The sequence below is a fragment of the Bactrocera dorsalis genome, chromosome 1 (genome assembly GCF_023373825.1).
Source record: "Bactrocera dorsalis isolate Fly_Bdor chromosome 1, ASM2337382v1, whole genome shotgun sequence".
Taxonomy (NCBI): Eukaryota; Metazoa; Arthropoda; class Insecta; order Diptera; family Tephritidae; genus Bactrocera; species Bactrocera dorsalis.
This window is the reverse complement of record NC_064303.1, coordinates 103160314-103174140: the sequence shown is the minus strand read 5'-3', so window position 1 is coordinate 103174140 and position 13827 is coordinate 103160314. Positions and strand designations below refer to the sequence as shown.

General features: G+C 37.8%; 3 protein-coding genes across 4 annotated transcripts; all 3 read left to right on the top strand.

Moving 5' to 3' along the window:
* Positions 1 to 2359: 2359 nt before the first annotated feature.
* On the top strand, positions 2360 to 4539 carry LOC109579893 (odorant receptor Or2). The gene is made up of 8 exons (XM_019992048.3): positions 2360 to 2485; positions 2629 to 2961; positions 3030 to 3168; positions 3253 to 3520; positions 3588 to 3687; positions 3908 to 4009; positions 4097 to 4204; positions 4265 to 4539. The coding sequence occupies exons 2-8, from the start codon at positions 2656 to 2658 to the stop codon at positions 4364 to 4366; spliced, it is 1125 nt and encodes a 374-aa protein (XP_019847607.3). The 5' UTR covers positions 2360 to 2485; positions 2629 to 2655; the 3' UTR covers positions 4367 to 4539.
* A 679-nt stretch (positions 4540 to 5218) lies between these two features.
* On the top strand, positions 5219 to 7922 carry LOC125777119 (odorant receptor Or2-like). Of its 2 annotated transcripts, XM_049451219.1 has the most exons (8): positions 5219 to 5348; positions 6119 to 6445; positions 6503 to 6641; positions 6742 to 7009; positions 7072 to 7171; positions 7375 to 7476; positions 7564 to 7671; positions 7732 to 7922. In XM_049451219.1, the coding sequence occupies exons 2-8, from the start codon at positions 6140 to 6142 to the stop codon at positions 7834 to 7836; spliced, it is 1128 nt and encodes a 375-aa protein (XP_049307176.1). In that variant the 5' UTR covers positions 5219 to 5348; positions 6119 to 6139; the 3' UTR covers positions 7837 to 7922. The 2 variants fall into 2 exon arrangements, with proteins under 2 accessions (XP_049307176.1, XP_049307181.1); XM_049451224.1 differs by lacking the exon at positions 7375 to 7476.
* A 2880-nt stretch (positions 7923 to 10802) lies between these two features.
* LOC109579889 (odorant receptor Or2-like) lies at positions 10803 to 13008 on the top strand. The gene is given in 9 exon segments (XM_049451234.1): positions 10803 to 11116; positions 11282 to 11459; positions 11462 to 11607; positions 11672 to 11810; positions 11894 to 12161; positions 12219 to 12318; positions 12465 to 12566; positions 12654 to 12761; positions 12822 to 13008. Coding segments are annotated over 8 exon segments (1125 nt in total). The 5' UTR covers positions 10803 to 11116; positions 11282 to 11302; the 3' UTR covers positions 12927 to 13008.
* Positions 13009 to 13827: the final 819 nt, after the last annotated feature.

Here is a 13827-nt window from a genome sequence, read left to right as displayed (position 1 = left end):
ATTTCAAACTTATTAGAAATTTAAATCTACCTGCTTTGATTAGTTGATATTAACCTAAGAGAGTATACTGTATTACTCTTGTTAAAAGTTTGCACTCACCTTCGTAAAATCATCTGCAATGAAAGAGAAAAGTAATTTGATTTACTTGTTATTATAAGAAGAACGCATATACATATTTTTGAATTTTGAAAATTTTTTTTTTGAGCTTACGGTAGCCAACACGTGTGGAGCCTGGAGTGACTGCTAAAAGGGAGAAAGCTTCAGCAGAGCCACTCCGACATATTCGGTTTTAGGTTTCGCTCATCAAGAAATTCGGCTGTATCTTGATCGAAAAGTTCGAAACCATGTTGTGATAATGAAAGACAGATTTTCAGTGTCCTTGTCGTGCGTACGGTCCGAGAACCTAACATCGACTCAGACCACTATCTTGTTATACCGGAAAAAATTTTAAAGTACTAAAATTAGTAAAGTTTACTAAAATTAAAAAGATTTTCAAATTTTTGTGAAAGAGTTAACCAATACATTTATGCCTCAAACACTACATACCAATCCGACGCTTCTACATTTATTTTATTTTCCAGGGAAGTGAAAGCAGAACTCGCCAAGTCACCGTCATTTATGTACATAATAAAACATTATTAACGGCAGTGTAAAGACAAAGCCTTAAAAAAATTAAATTGCGCCACAACATTATTATTTCGCCATTTCTTTAGCTTCTTTGCACATTTTCATAAAAAATGCAGCGAAAATGAGGAAGAAATTAAAGCTAACAAGCGCCATAATGATAGCATCAGCCTCACACCAACAGCCTCGTTGTTGCGATAAACGTTAGAAAAACGAGTAAGGACACTACGTGCATGGCACGAGTACTCGCGTCGTAGGGCAATTTTCGTCTCATGGGCAACGGCGAAACAAAGTCACGATTTAATTCAATTAATGGGTACATAATTATTGCATTTGTGGCTGCAAAGTGAAAAGTGGCAACACTGTATGACTAGTTGTTGGTTAGTAAGGGCGCTATTGACTTATAGTGAAGGAAGATATTTCACTCTCGCAAAAACGGTACATTAAAAAATTAAGTGTTGAGATATTTATACCTCCCATTACTATATTGATTGCTTCTACAACTGTCATCCTGTGAAATTATCGACCTTGCCGCGTGAATACAACAAGGAAAAGTTTAAACTTATGAAGGACGAAAAGCTGACCAGAACTTTCGCGATCCCCTTTCAGCCGAAAGGAATAAGATAGAATAAACAGTATTCGTTTCTTCAGAATTTAGAGAATCAGGCAAATCGGTGATTGCGGCATGATATTGGTTGAAAATTTGTCGAAAAACTCACAAAGAGTTCACGGCTCATAATGTCGGCCACTTTTCCGAATAGCTTCACGCAAACGACGAATAACATCCAAATATCATTCCCCGTTGACAGTTTGGCTCGTCGGAAGGAGTTCGGAGTGCACCACACTTCGATAATCGAAGAAAACTGTCAACATAGCTTTGATTTTTGACCAGCTTTGACGTGTTTTTTTGTTGCCTTCGGGGCACCTCTGTCACGACATTCGGCCGATTGATCGTCTGTTTTCGGGTCTTAAGCATAGTCAGAAAACATTGTTTCACGCGACGCTGCCTTTCGAAAAAATTGGTGATTTTGAAATCAATCGTGCGTTCACTTTTCTCATGTCCAAATGGTTTTCAATAGACCTTCGGATAGACCCAGTAAACCAGTAAGATCTCTGACTGTTAATCATCGATTATCAAGCACCAATTTCTTTATTTTATTGACGTGTGGATCATCAGTTGATGTTGATGACCGTCCTGTACGTGATTCGTCTGGTTCGTAGTTAATGGGTTCTCGACTCTCTTTAAATAATTTGTGCCAATCAAAGACATGTGCTCGAAGCAAACAATTACCACCAAAGGCATTTTTCAATATTCTAAACGTTTCCGCATCAGAAATTTAATTCCTCACACAAGAGAACTTCTTTGTTGAATAATTTCACTCAACGCAAAAATCGCCGAATACACTTTATATACTTCACAAAGCCAAGCATCTACTAAACACTAATGATTATTTTGACGTGACATTTGGTACAGATGTCACTGACAGTCGTGGCAACCTGAAAAAAAAATCGAAAACGGCTTTTCTCGCAAATTTTAAATTAAAAAGTTTTACTCATTTTTGCACATCGTATTAGGTATACTTATATCTCCAACTTCAACGGTAACAGCTGCGGATGGAAAGCGATTTTCTTATGCCAAAAGTGTAAATACTTACACATATGATTGGTTCCCACCGCAGAGACAATTATTCAAATCTGTTGTTACATTTTAATGGATCTATTTAATGGATCTATTTCCTATTTAATGGCAAGAGGGATCATTTTGAAAAGCAATTTTCAACAAGGCATTGAAACAGTGCCGACCGCAGAGCTCACAACACTCAAATAAGTGCCTGATACACTTACTTAAGTTAAATTGAAGGTTAATTTTATTAAAAAACGTATATCTACTATATATATTTAAAAAAATGCAAAAAAGGCCATAAAAAACATTTTTGAACACTTTTGACGTCGATTACCATCTCTTGTAGGCTTTATTCTAATTTAATATATTTTCCATTTAAGAGCTTGGAATACTCGTACAACAGCACCATGACTAGCTACGAAAATCTACCGCTATACTTAATGAATGTCAAAGTTTTCGTGAAAATGGGACTCATCGACTCGAGTGGCTGGATCAAGCGTTTCTTGTATGGCTTAATATTAATAATATCATTTGTGGGGCAAATGATAAATGTGTCTAAGACATGGAGTGAGGATATTGGCGATACGAGTATGAATTTTTACTGTTTGTTGCTGGTGACACATTGTTTAATTCGTTTCTCGATCGTGGTAAAGAAAGCCGAAAAATTTGAGCGCTTCTTTCAATGCATCAAACAGTGGTACACTGATATCGAGGTAGGTGCTGGCAGACATACTTAAGTTAGAGTGATATACAAATTCTAATCCCTGGCACACAAAAATAGTGTAAAGGCGATCCACAAATGGTCGGTACACTACAGGAAATCACCAGAAAAACTCAAAAGCTGAGTAAAGTGACCATCTATGTAGCCGCTTTAGCAACATTAGCCGCATTCTGCTATCCATTATCATTTGACGAACGCAGTAAGCTACATGGCAGACAATTCAATTTTACATTTCTTATTACTTTCTTTTAATATATTTTCTTTCAAAAATTCTTTCTCAAAGAACACATGATTGAAGTGCAATATCTATTCTTCGATATCCTCCAAACACCATACTATGAACTCTTTTATCTCATGGAAGTTGTGTTGGTAACGCCGACCATTTTGGTTCTTTATCTCCCGTTTACGAATATTTTACTCATATCTCTTATGTTCGGCGAGCTGGCCTTAAAGGATTTGTGTGTGAAGCTAAGAAATATACGTAGTGAGAATGAGGAAACCATGCTACAGGAGTTCAAGGAATGTATTGAGTATCACGGTAAGGTTGTCGAGTAAGTTAATCCACAAATTTTATCCCTTCTTACTTAAATATTTCAATTCATTTTTCTTTTTTTAAAGCTTGTGTGATGATCTCGAAGATTTAATTTCAGTGGATGGATTCTTTCACCTTGCGCTCTTTGGTATGATCCTCTGCATGCTGCTTTTTGTCCTCTCAGTGGTAGGTGCTCATAGAGTCTCAAAATCTAGTCCACGTAATCAAAAATTATTCTTTAAACTCTTTGCCGTAACCGTAAGGATACGAGATTGCCGTTATCTCTCTATATCTAACTCTTTACTTTTTGCACGGCCTAGAGGAATAACAGTTAGATTTATGAGACAGTATTAAAAACTCGACAAAACAGCTGGTTGCATTTCTTACTTTTTCTATATTTATATAGGTACATAACCTCCGACTCATTCTAATGGTTTTCGTATTTGTCAGCTTCAATATTTATATGATTGGTATTACCTACTATTATGCGAACAATCTGGCAACTGAGGTAAGTTTGATTTCCAGTTGCAACCTCATTTCGTATTTTCGTTTTTTGTATGGGTACAAATAATTCAAATTTTTTGCTTAATCCTAGAGTCTGGAAGTTGCCAACGCCATCTATGATACACCTTGGTATAGAGGAAATCTGGAAATGCGTAAAAGTGTCATAACTATGATCGCAAGATGCCAGAAACCTCTTCAAGTACTCAAAATTACTATTTTTTTATTATTTACTCATACACAAACATTTACTCTCTTCCAGATGAAGGCCGGTGGACTATATCCGATGAATATGGAGACCTTCCAAGCCATTTTGCGTGTTTCATATTCATATTTTTCTCTACTACAAGGCCTCAATCAATAATGAGACATTCGAATTTATTATTGCACTGTAGAACAAGAATTAAACTCTGCTCAAATAAACTTAATTTATAAAATATCAACTTGTAATATTGATTGAACTGTTCAATAGTTCTTATGAAGCCAGAATAGTTTTGGCTTTACGAGAAGGTAGATAACGCCATAGCAACATTCTTATGAAACAATCTAATTGTAGTCCAATTTGTGTTATATTCGAAATATGGATTTCCGAGAGCAAATCTATATACGAACCGGTTAGCTTTTCTGATGAGTTTCAAATCGGCAATATATCGATCGATAGACCTGTCTGCTTTCTCTTTCCAACTTGCACTCAAGTTATTGCTTGGCTGAATAGACGCACAACACGATATCCTGAAATCAATTCCTCCGTGATCTCGATCATTTTAATGTTCCTCAAATTTACTGGAGCGGACATCGTTTGATTGCAACTACAGTAGTTGACTACAGACGAATAGACGGACGTACAGACGCGGCTAAATCGACACAGCTCGTCTCACCTCCGACGTTTACTTCTAGATGTTGCAAACTACGTGGTAAATTTAGTGGGTACACTCATTATGCGTACTTGTTTAACTAATTATGAAAAGTATCAAATATTCTGCAACTACAATATGTAATTACTATGATTGAATTAACTGAATATATCGCTGAGCGTTAATTTCGATGTCACACAACCAGTATTTAACAGCCAGCAAAGCATCAACAGCATTGAGAAGACAGGTAACAATTAGTGGAATATTAATGGTAACAGCTGCAGATGAAAATTGAATTTCTTATGCCAGAAACGCGAATCCACAGATGACCGGTTCCCACTGCAGAGACGACCACACAAAGTCATGATAATTTCCACGCATCTGTCCTCTATTTAAAGGCACAAAAATTCTTTTGTGAGACAGTTGAGAACTAAGGTGTACACTGAGAACCACAGAATCCATAACGCTGAAAGTAGTTAACCCTCAGTTTAGGTAAGTCAAAGGTTAATGGAAAGCTTGGGCAAACACGGAGATAACGTCATCAACGTTCTGCAGACGTGTTCCATGATACTACGGGTAGTACAGATGGAGGACTTATCAAGTGCCACCACTAAGCGAAAATCTATAAAGTGCCACGAAGTACGATTTATAATTTTATAGAAGAGATCACGGTAGTGAAGAACAATCGTGATCTGATAATTTTTAAGAAACGAACGTGGTAACTCTCCTTAATATAAATACATATATCACAGACCTGTAAGGCTGTATCAACAAAACTGGCTGAGGACAAATCATTTTAGTATCTCTTCAGATACAATGAAAATATATGAAATCGGATAATAACCACGATCACTTCACGTAGAACGGCTCATAACTTATCAAGCGATCTAAATGCCAAATGTGTGGACCTGAGGGCCTATGGCTGTCACTTTACTGACAATATCAATAATTCAGCGAAATATAAGAATGATTTTTCAGCTAATAGTGTGTGCTTATGTAAAAAAAGTGTAAACTAGGGCCAATAGTTCCCACAGCCTGCAGACACCTAATATAAATATCCTGAAACTACCGGTTGACCTTATCCCTGATATGTGTGTGTATCGGTTAATTTATGAGTTACATATCTTAAATAAACTTTGAGAGCATCTTTTCCTGCTAATAACACGTCTTCAAGTCAAAAATTGTGGAAATCGAGTCAATTCTACCCGAAGTCTATATGTGTTAAATCGGCTCACGAAGTTTTTTTCCATTTTAACTTTAAGAGACTGAAAATCATCAGCACCATGACTAACTACGAAAATCTACCGTTATATGCAGTAAATGTGAAAGTTTTCGTTAAAGTGGGACTCATCGACTCAATCGGCTGGACGAAGCGATTCCTATTTTGCTTAATACCTATAATAACATATGTGGGGCAAATCATACATATATTTAAGTCATGGAATGAAGACATGGGCGAGACGAGTATGAATCTTCACATATTGTTGCTTAAAACGCATTGTTTAGTTCGTTTATGGCTCATGGTGAAGAAACCCAAAGACTTTGAGCGATTCTTTCAATGTGTCGAGCAGTGGTATAGAGATATCGAGGTAGGTCTTGGAAGATATAAGTGAGTGCGATGTACTAATTATAATTTCTGCCAAAAGCGAAACGGCGATCCACAAATGGTTGGTACACTAAAGGAAATCACCAAACGAACACAACTGCTGAGCAAAATGACCATCTATGTAGCCGCTGGAGGAACAATAGCCGCATTCTTCTATCCATTATCATTTGATAGACGCAGTAAGCTTTAAGGCAGACTAAGTATTCTATTTTACATTTCTCATTACTTTCATTTAATATGTTTTATATTCGCACTTCAAATTGTCTGTCGAACTCAAAGAACACATGATAACCGTGCAATATCCATTCGTCGATGCCCTCCAAACACCCTTCTTCGAATTCTTGTTTCTACTGCAAGTGTTGTGCTTGGCGCCGATCATTTTAGTTCTCACTCTACCGTTTACGAATATCTACCTCATATCCCTTATGTTCGGTGAACTGGTCTTAAAGGATTTGTGTGTGAAGCTAAGAAATATACGCAGTGAGAATGAGGAAACCATGCTACAGGAGTTCAAGAAGTGCATTGCGTATCACCAAAAAATTATCGCGTAAGATTATCCACAAGTTTTATTCTTTCCTACTTCAATTATTTCATTTTTATTTTTTATAGTTTGTGTGATGATCTCCAAGATTTGCTTTCAATGGATGGCTTCTTTCACGTTGCGCTCTTTGGCATGATGCTCTGCATGCTGCTCTTTTTTCTATCAATGGTAGGTGCTTCTTCTTGATTTTAAAATCTGTTGTATGTTATCGAAAGATTCTTTAAAATCTTTACCATTATCGCACGGAAACGAGATTATCGGTCCTTGTCTTCCGCTGTGCAGATTAATTAATTGACAGAACAGTAGTTAGACTTACATGATTGTGTTAATACGCACTTGTAGCATTTTTCACTTTTTCCATTTTTATTTAGATACATGATCTTCGACTTATTCTAACGATACTGACGTTTGTCAGTTACACTACTTATATGCTTTTTACTACCTATTATTATGCGAACAATCTGGCAACTGAGGTAAGTTTGATTTCCAGTTGCAAGCTCTTTTCGTACTTTAATTTTTTGTATGTTTGGAAATACTTGCAATTGTTTGCTTAATCCTAGAGCCTTGAAGTGGCCAACGCCGCCTACGACACACCTTGGTATAGAGGAAATTTGGAAATGCGTAAATGTGTCATTACTATGATCGCAAGATGTCAGAAACCCCTACAAGTACTCAACATTACTAAATTTTTATTATTTTCTATTAAAAAAAGATTTACTCTCTTCCAGATGAAGGCCGGTGGTCTATATCCGATGACTATGGAAACTTTCCAAGCCATTTTACGTGTTTCATATTCATATTTTTCCTTACTACAAGGACTCAGTCAACAATAACTCACTGATATATATTTTTTCGTGCACTGTAGAACAAGAATTAAGCACTGTTCAAATATACTTAATTTATAATATAGAAAAATGTATTGGCTCTTTTACTACATTCTTGAGTTTTTTTTTTAATAAAAAGTCCAGTGAGGGTATTCTGCTAGAACAAATGATAGTCAGTTGCATCAAGCTCTGAATCATAAAGCAAATGAGAAAATTGCACACCAGGCCGAGTCTTGTCTTAGTGGAAAAATATTACTACGTGTCTAGTCGCAAAATCTATAAGTTGCTTATTCTCAGAAAAATCACCAATAGTGAGTTAGACCGCCTTCGTGCAGCAAAAAACGCACGCCAACAAACAAAAGGAAGGTTCGACGTCGAATCGCAACAGACAGCCGAACGATTTTCTATTCGGCTTGCACTCCTGCTCTCTAAGAGCACCCGTCAACAACTCGGTATAAGGAAACTGTGGGACGGCATTTCAAACTCCTTGCGTACAGCAGCAAACGAAATTATTGGATTTCAGAAAATTCAAAAGAACAGCTGGTGCGACGAGGAGTGCCGTGTCGCAGCGGAGAGAAAACATGCTGCCTACCTCGCAACGTTACGATCGACCACAACACGTGTGGGATGGGATAGATACCGAGAGTTGAAGAGGAAAGCGAGACGCATTTTCTGAGAGGACATACTAAAATTATGGAGGGAACACTTCTTCACCCTGCTGAATGACAGTGAATGCGTAACGCCAGGAGCAGACGTTCCATTACGCGACCATGAAGTAGTTCGAATAGCAATCACTCGTCTGAAAAACAACAAAGCGGCGAGGGCCGATGGATTGCCGGCCGAGCTATTCAAACACGGCGGTGAAGAATTGATAAGGAGCATGCATCAGATGGTCGGATGAAAGCATGCCCAACGATTGAAATTTAAGAGTAATCTGCCACAAAAAGGGAGACATCACAATCTGCGCCAACTGCCGTAAACGTATTGTGTGAAACATTAAAGCCCACCATCAACAAACTGATTGGGCCTTATAAGTGTGGCTTTAAACTTGGAAAATCAACAACCGACCAGATATTAACGATACACCAATTCTTAGAAAACATCCGTGAAAAGAGAATCGACACACACCACCTCTTCGTCGATTTCAAGGCTGCCTTTGACACCACGAAAAGGAGCTGCCTCTATGTCGCGATGTCTAAATTTGTTATCCCCGCAAAACTAATACGGCTGTGTAAGCTGACGTTGAGCAACACTAAAAGCTCCGTCAGGATTGGGAAGGACCTATCCGAGCCGCTCGATACCAAACGAGGTTTCAGACAAGGCGACTCTCTTTCGTGTGACCCTTCTTCTGGATAAAATAATTCGAGCTGCAGAACTAAAACGGGAAGGTACAATCTTCTATAAGGGTGTACAGCTGCTGGCGTATGCCGATGGTATTGACATAATTGGCCTTAACAACCGCGCCGTTAGTTCTGCTTTCTCCAGAATGGATAAGGAAGCGAAGCAAATGGGTCTGGTGGCAAACGAGGACAAGACGAAATATCTCCTGTTATCAAACAAACAGTCGTCGCACTCGCGACTAGGCACCCACGTCACTGTTGACAGTCATAACTTCGAAGTTGTAGATAATTTCGTGTATTTAGGAACCAGCATCAACACCACAACAACGTCAGCCCGGAAATCCAATGCAGGATATCACGGTATTTCATCCTAATTGACCAAAGAGCAACTTTAAGCTGTCAATCTTACCCAACACAGCTAACACGTCGCTCGAGTCTTTTAAGACTTCACCTTCTGTAATTATTAAAATCGTAAAAAAGCTTCTTAATCCAATATTGCTGCAGAGGTGCTTCCTTTGCTCTTCAAAGCAACTCTTAATTTTGGATGCTCTTCAATTTCATGAAAAAGCAGATTATTCTGATAGATAAACCTAGGAAAGACGTTTAACACAACCATCTTCATACAGGCCAATCAGTCTTCTACGCTGTCTTTCTGATTTTTTAAAAAAGTATTATTAACAAAGATCTGCCTCGAAAATAATAACTATAATGCCAAGACACAACTTCGAGTTTCGAGCAAAACCTAGCACGATAGGGCAAGTAAATAGAAAGGCAAAGGAAATAAGAAAAGTATTTGAGCACAGAGAGAGCTATATTTCGAGACATAGTTTAGGCGTTCGAATATTTGATTTTGGCTCAACCCGTCATGCTCATCATTTAAGAATGTCGGATAGTATTACTATGTTTCCGCCATTTTCTTCCAGGTGTTGCAAACTACTCTTTACAACTGAATATATAATTACTTTTAATTATAATCGATTAAATTAACTGAATATATCGCTGAGCGTTAATTTAAGTATATGTCACATAACCAGTATTTAACAGTTAACAAAGAATCAGAAGCATTGGGAAGGCGGGTAACAATTAGTGGAATATACGAGGTGTGTTCAAAAAGTATCGCGAATTTTGTGTTTTTTTCAAAAATTATTTATTTATTCATGAATATCTATTTTGTCCCCTTCAAAGTAATCCCCATGAGATATTATACACTTGTGCCAACGGTTTTTCCAATCTTCGAAGCACTTCAAAAAATCATTTTTTTTATCTTCTTCAGCTCCTTCTTCGATGCCGTCTTTATCTCGTCAAGAGAAGCGTAACGTCGTCCTTTCATGGGCCTCTTCAGTATAGGGAACAAGAAAAAGTCACAGGGGGCCAGATCTGTGGAATACGGTGGCTGCGGCATCATTAATGTGTTGTTTTTGGCCAAAAAGTCGCGCACAAGCAACGATGTGTGTGAGCAGGGGCGTTACCGTGGCGCAAAAGCCAATTTTTGTTCTTCCACAAATCCGGGCGTTTCTGGCGGATTGCTTCGCGCAAATTGCGCATAACTTGCAGGTAATATTTCTTATTGACCATTCTTAACTGTGGTAAGAACTCATGATGCACCACGCCCCTGCAATCGAAGAAAACTGTCAGTTACGATTCGCGATACTTTTTGAACACGCCTCGTATTCCAAAGCCTTTAAATAGTCTACACGTAGGGATATTGATAGACATATGTATGTTGCATATATAAGGTAACAGCTGCAATTAAATTTCTGATGACAAAAGCGCGACTACACAGATGACTGGTTCCCACTGCAGAAAAGAATCCACAAAGCCATGCTAATTCCACACATCTTTCCTCTATTTAATCGCGCACTAGTCATTTTGTGGGGTAGTTGACAAATAAAGTATACAGTGTCAACCACAGAATCTATAACGCTAAAAGTAGTTAACCCTCAGTTTAGGTAAGTCAAAGATTAATGGAAATTTGGGCAAAAAATAAGAGAATGTGATAAAAGTTATGCAGAACCCAAAACTCTACTCTGGGTACGCGCCTGGCCGTAATCGATAACTAACTAGCAAGACTGAGTTGAATCGGCTGACGAACCTTTTTTCATTTTATCTTTAAGAGAGTGGAAATCATCAGCACTATGACTTACTACGAAAATCTACCGTTATATGCAGTAAATGTGAAAGTTTTCGTTAAATTGGGATTCATCGACTCAACTGGCTGGACGAAGGGACTTCTATTTTGCTTAATACTAATAATAACATATGTGGGGGCAATCATAAATATGTGTAAGACATGGATGAGGACATTGGCGAGACAACCATGAATTTTCATCGTCTGTTGCTTATAACACATTGTTTAATTCGTTTCTGCATCATCGTGAAGAAGAAGAATAAATTTGAGCGCTTCTTTCAATGTATCGAGCAGTGGCACAGAGAAATCGAGGTAAGAGTTGGAGGATATAAGTGAGCGCGATATACTAATTCTAATTTCCGATACACGTAAAAAGCGAAACGACGATCCACAAATGGTCGGTATACTACAGGAAATCACCAAACGAACTCAACTGCTAAGCAAAATGACCATCTATGTAGCCGCTGGCGGAACACTAGCCGCTATCGTCTATCCATTATCATTTGATGAACGCAGTAAGCTACATGACGCTATTTTACATTTATCATTACTTTCATTAAATATGTTTCAATTTCGCTTTTCAAATTGTCTTTCAAAGGACATATGATAACAATGCAATTCCCACACTTCGATGTCCTCCAAACACCATTCTATGAAATATTTTTTCTCATGCAAGTGACGTGGTTCACACCGGCCGTTTTGGTTCTCTCTCTCCCCTTTACGAATATTTTCCTCATATCCCTCATGTTCGGCGAATTGGTCTTAAAGGATTTGTGTGTGAAGCTAAGAAATATACGCAGTGAGAATGAGGAAACTATGCTACAGGAGTTCAAAGAATGCATTGCGTATCACCGAAAAATTGTCGAGTAAGATTATCCACAAGTTTTATCCTTTACTACTTCATTAATTTCCCTTTTATATAGTTGGTGTGCTGATCTCCAAGATTTGCTTTCAATGGATGGATTCTTTCACGTTGCGCTCTTTGGTATGATGCTCTGCATACTGCTCTTCTTTCTTTCATTGGTAGGTATTTGCACTTGATTTTATGTTTCATATTATCAAAAGATTATTTTAACTCTTTTCCGTTATCACACCTTAACGAGATTGTCGGCCTCTATCTTCATCTATTTATTTCCTTCTCATTTTTCCTTTATTCCATTCTTAATTAGATACATGATCTCCGACTTTTTCTAGCGGCACTGTCATTTGTCAGTTTCACTACTTATATTATTAGCATTACCTATTATTATGCGAACAAACTAGCAACTGAGGTAAGTGTGATTTTCAGTTGCAAACTGTCTTCGTACTTTCGTATGTGGCAAAGGTAGAAATATATGAAAATTTTTGCTTAATTCTAGAGTCTTGAAGTTGCCAACGCCATCTATGACACACCTTGGTATAGAGGAAATTTGGAAATGCGTAAATGTGTTATTACTATGATTGCAAGATGTCAGAAACCCCTACAAGTACTCAACATTACTAAATTTTTATTATTTTCTATTAAAAAAATATTTACTTTCTTCCAGATGAAGGCCGGTGGGCTATATCCGATGACTATGGAGACTTTCCAAGCCATTTTACGTGTTTCGTACTCATATTTTTCCCTACTACAAGGCCTTAATCAACAGTAACTCACTGATATACTTTTATGGTGTAGTGTAGCATAAATATACTTAATTTATAATATAGAAAAATGTATTGGGTCTATTGATATGTTCGTGAGTTTTATTTTAAGAAAAACTCCAGTGAGGAAATTCTGCATCGATCAGAACAAATGGTTGGGTCAGTTGGGGCAAGCTCTGTGTTATAAAGCGGATGAGGAAAAATTTCCCAGCCGCTGATTAGCAAATTGTTTTCAACCGGGCTTGGGACCAGAGTCCGAGTATTGTCATTATGAAAGAATATTACCTGGTGTCTAGTGGTGTTTCATATTCGAACAAGCGAAATTCCCTTTGGAAAGCCCAAAAGTCCACAAAGCGCATCCGTCGACCTCAATATGCTTTTACCAAATTTAGGTGGAAATTGGGCTCAAAGTGACGAAAAAAGCTATTTCAAACTAATTGCCCAAAGAACAACTCTAGGCTGTGAATCTTACTCAACACGACGCGTCTCTCGAATCTTTTAAGACTTCACCTTCTGAAATTATTAGAATCATAAAAGAACTCAGTCCAGAAAAGTGTCCAGGACATAGTAATATTACCCCAAAAATGCTAATTGAGTTACAAAGCAAGTATTGCTGTAGAGGTGCTGTCTTTGCTCTTCACTGCAATTCTGAGTTTCGGATACTATCCAATTTCATGGAAAAAATTCAAGGATTATCCTAATAGATAACCTGCGAAAGACTTCACACAGCCGTCTTCATACAGACCAATCAGTCTGACGCTGAACTCAATTTTCGATGGCGACGTTCGATATTCGTACGAAGTTCATCTATTGGCATAAACCATAGACTTGATCTTGTCGCACAGGAAATAATCTAACGGCGTCAAATTGGACGACCACCTAACTTGGTTTTCAATAAATCGGTTGTGA